This window comes from Amblyomma americanum, chromosome 5 (genome assembly GCF_052857255.1).
Source record: "Amblyomma americanum isolate KBUSLIRL-KWMA chromosome 5, ASM5285725v1, whole genome shotgun sequence".
Lineage (NCBI taxonomy): Eukaryota > Metazoa > Arthropoda > Arachnida > Ixodida > Ixodidae > Amblyomma > Amblyomma americanum.
In genome coordinates, this window is record NC_135501.1 from 185473906 (window position 1) to 185488787 (window position 14882).

Below are 14882 nucleotides of genomic sequence, written 5' to 3' on the forward strand. Positions count from 1 at the left end.
CTTTGGATCACGCGCGGCAGTGACGGCCAGATTGAAGAGACTTTACAGACCGCGATCGAACGGATCGGAGATTATCTAAGTACAGTTGGCCTCACGTGCTCGGCGACAAAGTCCGAGTATATCATCATTCCTTCCCCGGGACGACGCCCTTCAAAGATACTTCCGGACATCAACCTCCAGGTGCAAGGAAACCCGATTCCTCGAACAGACAACATCAGGATCCTGGGCTTGCATCTACAGGCCAACGGCAGCAACAACATCACGATCCAACGCATCGACCAGTCGGTTGTGCAGATCGGACGCCTCCTTAAGCGAATCTCCAACAAGCATCATGGCATGCGAGAGTCCAACCTCCTGCGCCTCGTTCAAGCTTTTCGTCTGCTCCCGCATCACCTACTCTGGACCCTACTCACGTCTCACTCGTGCCGAAAGCGAACGGCTAGACGCGTCACTTCGAAAAGCATACAAGACGGCCCTAGGTCTTCCCATGTCCACAGCTACCCATAAGCTCATGGCTCTCGGAATCTCCAATACCGTGAGCGAACTGATCGAAGCAACCCTCACCGCCCAGTATGAGCGGCTCTCACTCACACACGCTGGCCGAGCGGTACTGCAGCAAGTTGGGATCTCCCCGCCGAGATCGGCCCCAAGTTACGCTGAACCTAGATCGGAATATCGCCTAAATCTCCGAATTCCTCCCATTCCCAAACGGATGCACCCGGAACACCACGCCGAGAGACGGGCCGACCGGGCTCGTCAGTTCGAGAAACGCTTCAGCGGACGTCCGGACGTCACGTATACGGACGCCTCTTACCATCCATCGAGGCCAGCGATGGTGGCGGTAGCTCTCGCCCCTCACCGCAGCTGGTACACAGCCTGCAGCATTCGCAATGCAGAAACAGTCACCGCAGCTGAGGAGGTTGCCATTGCGCTCGCGCTAGCCGACCCTAATACCAAAGTCGTCATCAGTGACTCTCAACAGGCTATTCGCAATTACGATGCTGGCCGTATCTCTTGCCAGGCGTTACACATTCTACGTTCTACAGCACCCTCTTCCACATCTCGCTTACTTCTTTGGGCTCCAGCCCACGAGTCGCTCAGCGGAAACGCCCAGGCACACACTCTCGCTCGAGATCTCAGCTGCCGAGCCGAGAGTATGATCAGCCACCCTGCTTCCGCTGACACTAATATCCCACGCGCTTCTCTACTCACCACTTACACGGACATACTCCAGCACTACCGACTCCAAAGGTGCACATATCCTCCCGCACACCGCGATCTAACAAGACGCGAGGCCATCCAATGGCGCAAACTACAAACTGGCAGCTTCCCACACCCCCTCTTATACAGCAGGATCTTTCCGGAACAGATAGCCCCCATGTGTAAACACTGCTCAACTCCGGCCACACTCATACACATGGTGTGGACTTGTACACATTACAACACAGACAACGCAAACACCCCAGAGACGTGGAGTCTCTCCTGTGTACTTCCAAGCCAGCAGACCAACGCTGGCTTATCCAGCGCGCGGTGGAGGCCGCGGCATCCCAAAGGATCCCCGCCGACCTCCTCTAAGTCAGCGCAACCGGTCCTTTGACTGGTCCCCTGTTTTTGGGCGCAATAAAAGAGTTTACCTACCTACCTGGTGGTCGAAATTATCCCGGAGCCCTCCACTATGGCACCTCTTTCTTCCTTTCTTCTTTCACTCCCTCCTTTCCCCCTTCCCTTATGGCGCGGTTCGGGTGTCCAATGACACATGAGACAGATACTGTGCCATTTCCTTTCCCCCCAAAAACCAATTATTACTCTGAATAGAACACATTTAGATTTCGTCGGACTGACAGTAAGTAGTGATGCTCTGGGACGCGACACTGAAGCTCCGTTTAAGGGGTACGACGCGATAGCGTTAGTGCGTTTATTGCCCATATGCGAGGAATCGGTCATTCTTTGCTTCACATTCATAGATACCCGGGAGTCCTTATACGCCTCCTGGCGCAGTGGTGCAGCGGTTAAGCGACGCGCCACTGCCCTGCGATGACAGGTGCTGTCCCCGGTGGGGCTTGTGCGATTCAGGTTGCTCTTCCCGAGCGACCTATCCTCAGCAATCTTTAACTTGACTGCCACCTGCCATGGCGGGCAGTTGGCGCACAATAAGGTGGGCAGGTCACAAGGTCACGCTACAAGGTGACGTGAACAAGGTGACCAGCCTGGCACCTAGGTGTCCCACTTTGGTTGCTTTCTGGGAATTTTAGGTGGATTTTTTGGTTTTCTGAGACACTGGCTCCTTAACTCTATATCGCGTTAGTACATGGAAAGTGTGGGGCTTGCCCTGTGCTTTTGAATGATCGTCCCGAAGGCACCCCGCTCTCGTTGACATCCCTTTAGGTGTCAACGGTTCTGCCCGTGTCCTAATTTTCGTTCTTTCAGTCGGCTTTTTCTCGAAATTTTCCGCCCTGGGCAGTTCCAGGCCTATGTACTTTCATGTTTTATCGTCTTTAATTCGCAATAATCCCGCTCGGTGCGTGCTTCCTGGACTTTTATATTTGTATTTTTCTCTTCTCTGAGGCTCCCAGGTATCTCCCCATTCCACACATTAATCTTTCGACCTTTACTGAAAAGATTTCCCGCGGGGATGGACAGTGACATGTTGGAACGCGGGAATGTGAACCACAACGAGACGGCCAACTCGGCCGCGCGAGGACTAACCAACCGCGCGGCTGTAAGCACAGCCGACTCGGAGTGTTGGTCGCAGGGCAGTGCCAAGGACAAGATGACCACCTTCAACGAAATAGTGAAATGGTACAGACTGAACAGACAGACTATGCCGCCACTTCATCCGGGGCTTACCCGGAAGGAGGCAGTGTCATACAGACAGTTACAGACGGGGTCCCTGCTCACCCCGGTGCTAGCTAAGCACGTGTGTCCGAGTGTGTACGCGAGTGACGTGTGTAGACTGTGCGCGAAGGAGAGAGCCACCGCGGCTCCCATCCTTTGGGACTGTAGTGTAAATCCGCGAGAAGCCAGCGAGAAGATGACGATCCCGCCGCAGCTAGAGGCTGCAACGAGGAGCTATGATCAAGAGACGCAACTCAGGGCCGTCCAGCCGGTCTCGGCAGCTCTAGAAATACAGCGACCGAGCGAAACCGAGGAGAAGGGGAGCAGCACCCCCAGGAAGGGGGCGGCGGCCTTCTCGGACCCGCGGAAGTAGCGAGGGACCAAGACCTCGAGGAGCACAACGCACGAGACTGACGTAGTGGCCGCGTCGCGGTAAAAGCTTGTCCTCCGTGCGTGGAGGGAGCCTAACCGATTCTGCAGGCAATTTCAATAAAGTTGTTCTCTCCCTCTCTCTCAATTTTTGTTTTTGTTCTAGATTTAATTTTTCGTAGCACCGAACACTTGGAAATAAATTATCGGAAATTTTTGTCTCTTATCGCGGCCCGCGCCGTTTATAACATGTAATCATCGACGCTCTATACGGCCAGCTTTGCGCCAATATGTCGCTATCACCGTCATCATTTCGGCAAGGAGATCGGCTGCCGCTGTCTTTGTTCTTTTCCATACCGTTGTTGAGGTAGAATCCACCGGTGTTGCTTTCCCGCGTGTTTTCCTTTTGCCTTTATTGAGTACAGGTGAATGGCTACCTCTGCCTCCAGATTCTTGGCCGATCCCCCAGTGTGGGTAGGTGCCATCTTATGAAAGGCTAACAACTGCAACAACAACAACAGTTCCCACCTCGAGACCCAACCATCGATTACTCGTGCTCTGAATAGACGAAGCAGCTCGTGACAGCACGCGTCCCGCTGGTCCAGGGTTCTCGCTTGCCACAGGCAGTCATTGCATTCTGTTGTCGTCTCTGGGGCTTCTGGTCGTCTCAAGGGTTTTTCCTTCTGCAAATCGTCCTCGTGGTCATTCCGTCTAAGGTGAGTGCAGCGTCTGGATGCGGCTGTTACGAATAAGGCTCCACATCCACCTAAGAGAGGAAGGTTATGACTGCGCGATGCCTCGCTTTTCAAGACGGCTCCGCTCTGGCATCTGAGAAAGAGCTGAGGTTTTTTTGGAATGCTTAGGTGTGGTTATCCGCGTACTGACATTTCACAGGGATCGCCACCCTAATGAGTAAACGGGGACGGGTTGTACAAGGCGCCCTGCGAAAACCGTTGATGCACGGAAGCGGGGCATTCCTATACCTTACGCTTTTGAATTGGTGCTAGATAGTAGTGCCCGGAATTGTAGACGAGGCTTTCTTTTAGAGGAAGAAAGGTCGAGAGTTCGAACCTGGCCAACTCGACCACATTTTCATGCCCGCTAATTGTAACGTCGCTAAATAATAATAATTGGTTTTTTGGGGGAAAGGAAATGACGCAGTATCTGTCTCATATATCGTTGGACACCTGAACCGTGCCGTAAGAGAAGGGATAAAGGAGGGAGTGAAAGAAGAAAGGAAGAAAGAGGTGCCGTAGTGCAGGGCTCCAGAATAATTTCGACCACCTGGGGATCTTTAACGTGCACTGACATCGCACAGCACGCGGGCGCCTTAGCGTTTTGCCTCCATAAAAACGCAGCCGCCGCGGTCGGGTTCGAACCCGGGAACTCCGGATTAGTAGCCAAACGCCCTAACCACTGCGCCACCGCGACGGGTGCAGTCTTAGATTTTGAGGAGCGCGTAACGCAGTTTATGCGGCAGCATGGTGCAGAGAGAGGTTGGGGCTTCTTGAGAACAAAAAGTAAACAAGGGACAGGGAAGCCTCGCCAAGCAGTGCAGGTAATCGGACAAATATTGGAAATCGATGGTTTCACTCTGGTCATTTGCAGGACTGCCCTTTGCACAATACGTTTCTAATATTGAGTCGATTACCTGTGCTGCTTGGGTAAGGGCGCTCGCCAACGTTTCAACAAAAAGAGCTGCCTTCATCGGGGTGTCCAGGCGAAGGCGAGTCCTCTTGTCGAAACGTCGGCTAGCACCCTGAGGCTTCCCTCCTTTCTTTCTCATTCTGTTTTCCATACTTAAGGGAAACTAGCGCAAAAGACGGGGACAAGTGAAGAAAACAACAGGACCAGCGCTTCACTTGTCCCCGTCTTTTGCGCTATTTTCCCTTAAGTATGTATCATCAACTCACCCGTCTTGCCATCGTCTCTTTTTCATGCCGAAGCAGTTAATCCAAAGCGTTCAATACTTAGGTCTATTACTCCACAGTTTGTATCTCGCAAAACACGATCCTAAGGCAAATGCACAGAACAGCCCTCGAAGAAAACATGCTTTGCACGAAAACCAGCCGAAGAAATGCCTTCCATAACGCCGTCAACGCGCCTCTCGCAAGAGCAGGCGGTGAAGACTGTGCTCTTTGTGTCTCTCATATCATTGCAAAAGGACCCTGTCTACGAGAGTGTCGTTTCCACTGACAGCTGAGAGCGCTCCGCGAAATCGCGAGCGCCACTCTGTGGAGTCATGACGCCTGAAGCTTCGTGCGTTAAGTACTCGCAGTTGAAATCAGGCGACACTACGTGCCCTGACTTGAGGTGCGCTGCTTATGCTGTCACAGTGCACAGAGGAGTTCCTTAGATGCTTAGGTAACGAGTGCTAGATTTTGGCTGCCCGATTAGGGTAAGTTTAATTTGTAGCAGTTTTCGGAGGCATTTACTTGGAACATTACGGACAAAAACGGCATGCCCTAATAGAAGTCGCGTGTGAAGAGCATTTCGTGGAAAAAATAACCTCTAGATTATTCCTTACGCCATCTTTTGTCTTTCAGCCCGGTCATTCATCGTTTACAGGGAAGGTAAGTACAAGCGTATCATGAATTCTTGCCTCGAGAGCTGGCATTTCCCTCTACTTTCCTGTTCTATTATTCTGAAGAATGATGGCAGAAACTGAGGTAGTGAGGTATTTGCCTTTCCAGCGCGTGAGATGGTAGCTATGACGCTGGCCGTCTCCGTAAGGTCTCAACGAAGACAGTCTCAGTGATTACGTCACAGATGTCATGTGTACAACCATGACACAATGAAGGAATGACCCATAGAAGCCCATGAAATCCAAGGTGGCCATGAGAGGAGCTCAGCAGTCCTTATAATGCTCCGAGGCGAAGTGGTGTGATTTAGTCGTGGCGGTATTTTACGGCACCCCTGCAACAGCTACTTCTGCGACGGCTACTACAGCTAAGCGAAGCATGAAGTTACGCATTTAACTGAGTAAACCCTGTCTCTTGTAGGTATTGTAAATATCGTCGAGCACGTTTATGGTCTCGATGCATTAAACATTCGGCTTAGTAATTGCTTCTTCTTCGCCAAGATGAATTGAAAGGAACGAAATTGCTCTTGATTGTCGTCTGTCGTTTATTTTTTGTTCCAGGACGCGTGCCACAATTAGAGTACACCATGCCACTCATCATTCGATCAACGTCGAATATTCAGGCACCGGCTGGTAAGCGTTGGACCAAATCAGGACGTGCAGTCAAAACTCAAAAGGGGCCGGCTTTTAAAGTGATGTAGCAGGGCACTTATGAACACCATCCCGGGTGCAACGGTCGAATTTCGATGGAGGCGAAGTGCTATAGACCCGTGTACTGTGCGATATTACTGCACGTTTAAAGAAATTCCAGTGGTCAAAATTACCCGGAGCTCTCCATTACGGCGTTCCTCATTGCCTTATTCGCTTCTGGGCGTAATAATAGAGACTTTTAGTATAGCGTATGAGCGCTTGCGTACGCTATACGCAAGCATTTAGCGGGAGGTAACAGAGGAGGTCGCACGACCACTTTTAGTTTACCGTATGCCAACCTGAACGTAACGATAGCGTAGGTTGCAGTGGCGCCATCTGGTGTTAAATTGTGAAAATATGTTGCGACAAAGTTTTTTCTATTTAGCCAAGGCATGGCCAAGGTTATCCAAGTCGCATCACGCAGATAGTCGGTTGCGTGGCCAAATGGTTCGTGCTCTGCACAGTGGAGGTAGGGCCCGACTTTTTTTAGGTAACCGAACCGAGCGAGGTTCTTAATAACGTCATGGTGCGTACTAGCATCCTTTCGGACCCCTACTGCCTAGCGTTTTTAAGCTGGGACGACATCGAAGCCGTGATGATGCGCGAGCGTGAACAGCAACGCAGACTCTATGCATCCAGGCGCGGCCTGCTGAATCTGGACACCATGCCCGACAGCACGTTCCGAAGTCACTTTAGGTTCCAGAAAGCAGACTTTCGGACGCTTGTGAACGCTTTAGAAGTGCCCGAATACGTAACAAGCGCTCAGGGAGTGCGAGTGTCTGGGCGAGAAGCCCTGTGCATCTGTTTGCGGCGACTGGCCTACCCGAACAGACTGTGCGATCTGCAGGAATTCTTTGGCCGCCACTACTCAGTAATATCGAGCATTTCAAACAAAACAATGCTGCACATCGAGCAGAGATTTGGATCACTGCTTGACAATCTGCTGTGTCACAAGTGGCTGAGCACGTCTTATTTGAAAGAAATGAGCAACGTAAGTTTTTCATTTTACTCTTTTATTCTGCATGTCGCATGACATTCACAGCAGAAAGAAAAAAGAAGGAATTTACATAGCACTATGAATAGAAGTCTTAGTATGTAATGAATGAGTTGCAGAAATCTAGAAGCCAGATTCGTTGCTGTGAAAAGTGCTTGATTGTTGTGGCGTCAAGTACACTCAGGCGGAAACTGCGCACGTCTCCCTTTTTGCTGTGCTATTTCCTTAAGAGATGACCCTGCGGAAGCATGGCGAGTGCTCTCATTATGTGCGTCATTTTCGTTGCATTATGTAAAACTAGATGCCTGTGTGCTGCGCGATGTCAGGGCATGTTAAAGAAATCCAGGTGCTCGAAATTAATTGGAGCCCCCCTCTACGGAGTCCCTCATAACCTGAGTCGCTTTGAGACGTTAAACCCCCATAAAACCAAAACCAAATGAGTCATGTAAAAGACACAATATGCACAGTTGTCCATGTGAAGTCTTAGGATATGGTTGTGTGTCAACACTTTAGCAGTTCCTATATCTCAGTTACGTCTCATGTGATGTGGTTGATGAACAGGGCAAGAAAAATTCTCAGACGATGGGAGCACTCACCAAGCAGTGTGTGGTATCACTGCATGCCACTTGACTAAATCACGTGTTACTACCCAGTACTTGCAGTTTTTCTTTCCATATTCTATCACCATAATATTTTGTACACTGGTTACCATGGTTTAAACTATAACATGTGATTCCTTGAAGTCCGTAAACATGTGATTAAGCTTAATCGCATCTCATTGTCTCTCATTTCAGGCAGTTCACTTAAAAGGTGCCCCCCTGGACAACTGCTGGGCATTTATTGATGGAACGGCACGTCCCATATGTCGGCCATCAGAAGGTCAAAGAGTGTACTTCTCTGGGCACAAGAGAGTCCACGCACTGAAATATCAAGCCCTCATGTGCCCCAATGGGCTCATCTGTCAGCTTGACGGGCCATATCCAGGCAGCAGGCATGATGCTGGTAAGTTTCATTGTGGTAACAGAATCACTGTCGGCATTATCTGTTGTATTTCAGTTTTGCACATGTCTGTTGTGCCATTATTTCCCATTCTTCTTTCTTTCCTTTCTCTCCCTTTGTTCCCTTTAATGCGTGTCTGGTTGCATACTGGGCGTCACCTAGTAAACCTGCCTGCCTTCCTGCTTTTCTCTCTCTGTTTGGTACCCTATCACACATAAAGCATAAAGAAAGCACGGAGTGTGTATAACGCAATATTAATTTTGCTCTGATTTAATACGCAATGATATTATTATATATAAAGTATTCTATTCAGTGTCTGCTTACCAGATGTGCTGCTGTGAGCATTGTTCCGGTAATATTACAGAACATGGTATGCACCGAATTTTTTTCTCATTTCAGGAATCTTGAGAGAAAGCAAACTTTATGAGACACTTGAGGAGCTGGTACCTGGAAATGATGCAGTGATATATGGGGACCCTGCATATCCCCTGCGGCCGCTTCTCATGAAACCATATGGAGGTGCACGGCTCACAACTGCTCAAGAAAACTTCAATGCTGCCATGAGTACAGTTAGGCAGGCTGTAGAATGGGGATTCGGGAGAGTAATTTCCCAGTTTGCTTTTCTTGATTTCAAAAAAAATCAAAGGCTGCTTTTGCAGGCTGTGCCTAGAATGTACAGGGTAGCCGTCATTCTCACCAACTGCCATGCTTGCATGTATGGTAACCAAGTCTCGAACTACTTTGACCTGGAGCCACCATGCCTCTTTGATTATCTCCACCCAAACCAGTCATAGACAAAAATGCTCAGGATTGGTTCAGTGTTTATTAATTGAACTTTTACCGTGCGCAGTACTTGCTTCACTTTAAAACCTTGTTTGTCTTACATGAACTAAATGAGCTGTCCTAGTATTAATAATGCGTTTCATATTGTTTGTGGCGCGCAACTTCTCGAAGCCGTTTGAGCTATGAGGGACGCTGAAGTGGTAAATTCAGATTCTCCGGGGTTCCTTAACGTGCATGGGCATTGTACAATACAGTGCTTGCATTCTAGGAATCAGCCACTGAGCTCTATTACCAATAAGCAGCCACTGTGGGCCGCCATAATATGAAAGCAGCAGCTTTGGCATGTATTGGCAGCAGGAAGTGCTGTCAGCATGCAGTGCAAGAATTTTTTGCATTCAGTTTGTATAAATGCATTATAATGGAGGCAATTAAAAGCACATAGTTCTGTCGGATAATAATTTTATTCTCTTGTCATTTTAGCCTTTGCATAATTTCTCTGCAATTGAATTCAACACATTTACTAGTGCTTGCTGGCTTGCACTGTTCGCTTCATTTTGTTGCCTTCTTGCTTGTACTTCGTTGGCACGAGCCTCCAATTCCAGCTCACGCAGCTTGAATTCATTTTCCATTTTTATGGATTTCATCTGCTGTCTTTTTTCCCAGCGCCTCTGTTTCATCTCGAGGCGCACCTTTTCAAGTGCAGCACGCTCCATCTCAAGCTGCATTTCTTTCTCCTTCATTGCCCTTTCATGGCTCCATCTTTTTTCCAAAAACTCGTGGTTTTCATCGCCCGCTGTTTTTGGCTTCCTTTTTCCTGCAAAAGTATGTTTTCCAAATCGAATTAATGCATGACAATGCACCAAAAGAACAAAATCGAGGCAGGAGAGCAAGACAGATCCACATTTGCATGTTGGCAAAAGAATCTAGCACGTCTGAGTCGCACAAACTGGTTGAATAATGAAACAGTTTGAATATGCAACTTGGTATGATACAGCTCAAATGAAAAGTATGCTTACTTCGCTTCATTTCAGCTGTAGGTTGGGGCTCATGTTCCTCAGTTTCTTCTTGTACGTCTGTCGTAACATTTGCGCTAGCCGTTTGCTGCGCACTCTGAAAGTTTTCAGCGTCAGTCGTGAAATAATCATCAATGACATCTCTGTCGTTGCACATCTGCTGCAGCACATAAGATGCTGTTTCGGGAGTGTCGGTGGCAGTCCCAGATGGTGTTGGGTCTGAAAAATAAGGAGAAAATGTAGACCCTCCGTTACAACAATGGGTGCTTCCCAATAAATTGCATTTCAGCACAAATACGCCATGACCTTTGCCACTTGCTACACATCAAGTGCTGGTAGGTTGGATGATAAAAAATAACGCCAAATACAGAAATCTGCACACTTACAGTCACTTGTGTTTTTCTTTTATTTATGTATGTCGCTTATTTCTTTGTTGTTCTTTTCATGCAGTGGGCAATGTTTATGTACCACACTAAAGCGGAATGACTCACGCTTACATCATGCTTAGCAAGTGAACAGAAAAGAAAGTTGGTGTGTCCTTACATGAGTCACTGTGATGTGGTGACACTCTTGCAGCAGCGGCGCAGGCATTGTCGCGCACTCCTGTAGCAAATGCTTTATTTGCAGCAGCTTGTGCCTTGCGGCTCTTACACTTGTATCGAAATTCTCTTGCGAGGTCAGAGATCTCCTGCAGGAGCTTCTCCTTCTCCTCATATTCCTCCTCTGTGCCTGACCTGGGAGGATTCATACGGTACAAAATAAATTTGTAATTCATACAGAGAAAAAGGTGTAAGCACCATCTGTATACACACTTCACATCTCATTTAAGGCTTTCAAGAGCCTTGTTTTGTTTTCACCCAATTTTGTTTTTTTTTTCCTGCAAACAGTACCCAGGCGTCACTGAATGCAATTAGTGCGTTTTCCAGCAGAAAACGGCAAGAATTTTTCTTCGACAAATGTACGAAAATGATTACGGACTGTTAATTCACTAAGAAACAGTAAAAATTACAATCTAGAATTTATGTGCCCAGTACTTTGGGTATGGTGGATTTATTTAAAACTTCAAAGGATCCAGCGGCAAAAAGTAATCGATAAAAAAATATTACTACTGGTTGCAAAATCTGCCCGCACGGAAATGACAGAGAACAAGTTGCCAAAGCCAACGTTGCATGAAATATTATTTGCTGTGTTCGCTAGTTAGCATTTTAAAGCACCCTATCGGCTAAGTGATGCGTGCTGAGTTCTGACACGGGCCTCTAGAATTTCGTCTCCATCGAAATGCGGACCGCCACGCGCGGGATCCAACTCGCGCCTTTCGGGTCGGCAGCCGAGCACTATAACCACTGAGCCACCACGGCGGCGCAGTGAAGAAGAGACCGTAGTGGCGAGCTCGAGGGGTTGGGTGCATCTACTGAACTGCAAGTATATTTCGAGGTAGAGTATAAGCATTACATGAAAAAATCGGCTACTTACTTGCGCAAATTCGTTCTGTCGTTTGCGATGAACTGGCCCAGAAGAAGGTCGAGCCTTTCTCTCAAGGCCCGGGCAGTGAACGGCTTACCGCAGGCGAAATTCACATTTCTCAAAATGTTTTTCCACTCTGCAGCGTCCTTGAAGGGATTTTGTGCGTTTACCTCCCTAAGTAACGCTAAATCGTCTGCGAATGTAAATCGCAGGCGAGGAGCGGAATTTTTTTGCGCTGTCAACACGGTGGCTGCCATCTGAGAAGTACGACCACGATGTCAACGCACACACGTGCTACGAGCACTGCGACACAGCGTTGCTGCGACGGGCTTGGTGGCTAGCCTAGACGGACCAGCTAGCCGCCGAAACGGCTACATTTGGCAAGGCTGTGACTGCATTTCCTTACGAATCCAAATCAAGGCAATCCACAGTCGGTTCTGTCTTGTTAGGGTTAAGAGCTGCGGAGTCGTTACACAGAATAGAAAATTGGGCAAGTTTATCCCTCTTTCTTTATGCTGTTGGCGAGGCGAGGCAAAGCGAATATCACGTGTGCCATTTAAAGCAATGAATATGCCTAAAAGCCCAATAACATTGACGAATTCTCTCCGAAGCGGGCGACGTGGGCGCCGCCATCTTGACAACGCTATTTTTCCTAGCGTACGCAAGAGCACGCACGCTAAATTCGAGAAATAGCGTACGTAACGCGCACGTACGCTAAACCTCGGTTTGGAATAGCGTTTAGCGCATGCGCAGTACGAAGCACGCTATTTTATAGCGTACGCTATGCCTTTGCGTATGTCTGCGTACGCTATACTAAAAGTCTCTAATAATAATAATTTGTTTTGGGGCAAAGAAAATTGCGCAGTATCTGTCTCGTATATCATTGGATACCTGAACCGCGAAGTAAGGAAAGGGATAAAGGAGGGAGTGAAAGAAGAAAGGAAGAAAGAGGTGCCGTAGTGGAGGGCTCCGAAACAATTTCGACCACCTGGGGATCTTTAACGTGCACTGACATCGCACAGCACACGGGCGCCTTAGCGTTTTTCCTCCATAAAAACGCAGCCGCCACGGTCGGGTTCGAGCCCGGGAACTCCGGATCAGGAGCCGAGCGCCCTAACCACTCAGCCACCACGGCGGGTAGATTATGGCAGCCCTTGAGCTCTGAATCTGTGCGAAGTATAGGGGCGCCCCGGTCCTCACGTTCTGACACCTTTCGTCAAACCAATACCAAAAACCAAACAAAACAAAAATCAATACCAAAAACCAAACCGAACCGTAAACTGAAATTGCCAACACACCATTAAATCTGGAGTTGGTGTACTCAAGGGTGAGGAGGAGAGGAGCTTGTGGCAGCAGGAAATACCCCGGGTTACATGCTACACAGTTCAGGAGGGACCCCTCGGAGGGACCCTTGAATTAGCTCGACCTAAACATGCCTCGTAAGCACAGGAGAGCCTATTCTGCGGATAACAATAGACAGTTTTAGCTGTGCGTACGCAAAGTTAGCGTACGCGAGGAGTTTTCGGGGACGGTAGTGCGCATGCGCAGAACGCAAGCGCAAGCCTTGCGTCTTGCGTACGGTAGCCTTGCGTACGGTAGCCAGCGGAGTTTGCGTTTCGGCGCTTGCGTGGCTTGCGTACGCTAACTTTGACAAGATGGCGGCGCCCTGCTCGCCCGCTTCGGAATAAATACATGTCGCCGCTGGATTCTTCGACGCAATAGCTCGCTCAAATGGTAGCGGTTCGCTTTTATTTCGCCTAATCTTGCCCACACGTAGTGGTATAAGCGATAACTAGCCCCTGTTTTTCAGATAATTTGGCGATCTTCAAGCTCCTAGGCCTAACTATATTCAGTGTGTTTTCCTCGTAGCAACGACACCTGGCGAAGCAGTTTTCTAACTTTTAGCCAGATCTTGCATTTTCTTCGGTTTGCATAGTTTTTCTTCTTGGAACAAAAAAGGCTCCCAATGCACTCACAGTAGTTATCAGTAATCACGGATGAAATTTTCTTCAACCGAGCGTTGATGTGGTTTGACTTCTTGTCACTAGATGGCGCCACGTGCGCCTGAGGGACGCTACGGCACGGTCAGCTAAAACTATACTTCGGAGCGGACAGCGTAACGCACGCAGCGCCGCAGCTCTTTGGGTACGCAAGCACTTGCGTACGCACAGCTAAAACTGTCTATTACCTGACTAGTGCTTCAATGCCGAAGAGCTTTGTGGGCATCCTATAAATGGTACCGGAACTTAATCAAATCAAATCAAATTTATCCCGCAATGAAAAGTTACGAGGAGGAGAGAAAAACTGTGAGAACCGCTTGAGGAGCCCTGTTCCTATAACACACTTGGCAGCATAGAACCGTGCGGCTAAGGGAGTTCAATATACTAGGAAGAACACATACATGTGTTACGCAACATCGCTCAAAAAGAGAATTATAGGGCAAAGAAAAAAGAAGTCTGTTTCACATCATTATACAGTTCCTCAGATATGTCAATGCTAGTTTCATTTATTAAGAGATATAAAAGTAGCGATTTTATTTATTATGCGATCAAACGCTTTCATAGAATTGTTTCGCGTGTCCAGCTGCCACTCGATGCTTCATTTTCGTTCGCACCAGTGTCGACAGGTGGCGCGTCGCCCCAATCCTGTCGGTGAGAAGCGTAGTATAAGGAGCAAAACGTGTTCAAAGGTGCGTCAGTGAGAGCAGGGTTGCGTTTCCGCAGCAACACAGAGACAAACGCCGGCTGCGTCTTGTCGGTCTGGCATATTTAAGTCACGTGTGACAGATGCATTAAGGCCTGGTCGAGTCAGTGGTCCTAAATGTTTTACTTCCTGACCGAAAGGATATAAGTAAATAAAACGTCGTCATCGGTAGGCATGGCGCACGTGTTTCAGTAATAGGATGGAACGCTCCGCTTGTCAGTGCTGTGTCGCAAAGCAGATTTGAATTCAGCCTTCTGATTGGCTGTTGCTCCTTCTCTCTTGCTCAGATCGTGCGTACAGGGATTTCTTATACGACTCCTGTAAGTACTGTTATGGCCTTTTCATGCGGAACTAGATTAAGCTGCTGTTAGGCGAACAGTGTAGCCCGGAAGGGAGACTGCGTTCCACTATTTGCTTCTTTTTGCTGTATCAAGTACTAAGCAGTCCTTAA

The 14882-nt window shown here is 48.5% G+C and overlaps 2 protein-coding genes and 1 long non-coding RNA gene across 3 annotated transcripts; 2 read left to right on the plus strand and 1 right to left on the minus strand.

Annotated features, from left to right (window-relative positions):
• Positions 1-3805: 3805 nt before the first annotated feature.
• LOC144135429 (uncharacterized) lies at positions 3806-14749 on the plus strand. Its single transcript, XR_013315496.1, has 4 exons — positions 3806-3920; positions 5751-5777; positions 6347-6418; positions 14719-14749. It is a non-coding gene; the product is annotated as an uncharacterized LOC144135429 (long non-coding RNA).
• Positions 6969-9262, plus strand: LOC144133675 (uncharacterized). Its single transcript, XM_077666827.1, has 3 exons — positions 6969-7466; positions 8264-8471; positions 8868-9262. Exons 1-3 carry the CDS (start codon positions 6999-7001, stop codon positions 9260-9262), a joined length of 1071 nt encoding a protein of 356 aa, XP_077522953.1. The 5' UTR covers positions 6969-6998.
• On the minus strand, positions 9728-11012 carry LOC144133676 (uncharacterized). Its single transcript, XM_077666828.1, has 3 exons — positions 10808-11012; positions 10268-10483; positions 9728-10065 (listed from the first exon to the last, which is right to left on the minus strand). The coding sequence occupies exons 1-3, from the start codon at positions 11010-11012 to the stop codon at positions 9728-9730; spliced, it is 759 nt and encodes a 252-aa protein (XP_077522954.1).
• Positions 14750-14882: the final 133 nt, after the last annotated feature.

Bases quoted from the DNA above. Each gene is read 5' to 3' on its own strand.
- LOC144133676 (XM_077666828.1), bottom strand. From the start codon at position 11,012: ATGAATCCTCCCAGGTCAGGCACAGAGGAGGAATATGAGGAGAAGGAG. The intron at 10,484-10,807 runs GTAAGGACACAC...CTTATTTTTCAG, and splicing joins ACCACATCACAGTGACTCAT to ACCCAACACCATCTGGGACT. The intron at 10,066-10,267 runs GTAAGCATACTT...ATACTTTTGCAG, and splicing joins TACAGCTGAAATGAAGCGAA to GAAAAAGGAAGCCAAAAACA.
- LOC144133675 (XM_077666827.1), top strand. From the start codon at position 6,999: ATGGTGCGTACTAGCATCCTTTCGGACCCCTACTGCCTAGCGTTTTTA. The intron at 7,467-8,263 runs GTAAGTTTTTCA...CTCTCATTTCAG, and splicing joins ATTTGAAAGAAATGAGCAAC to GCAGTTCACTTAAAAGGTGC. The intron at 8,472-8,867 runs GTAAGTTTCATT...TTCTCATTTCAG, and splicing joins AGGCAGCAGGCATGATGCTG to GAATCTTGAGAGAAAGCAAA.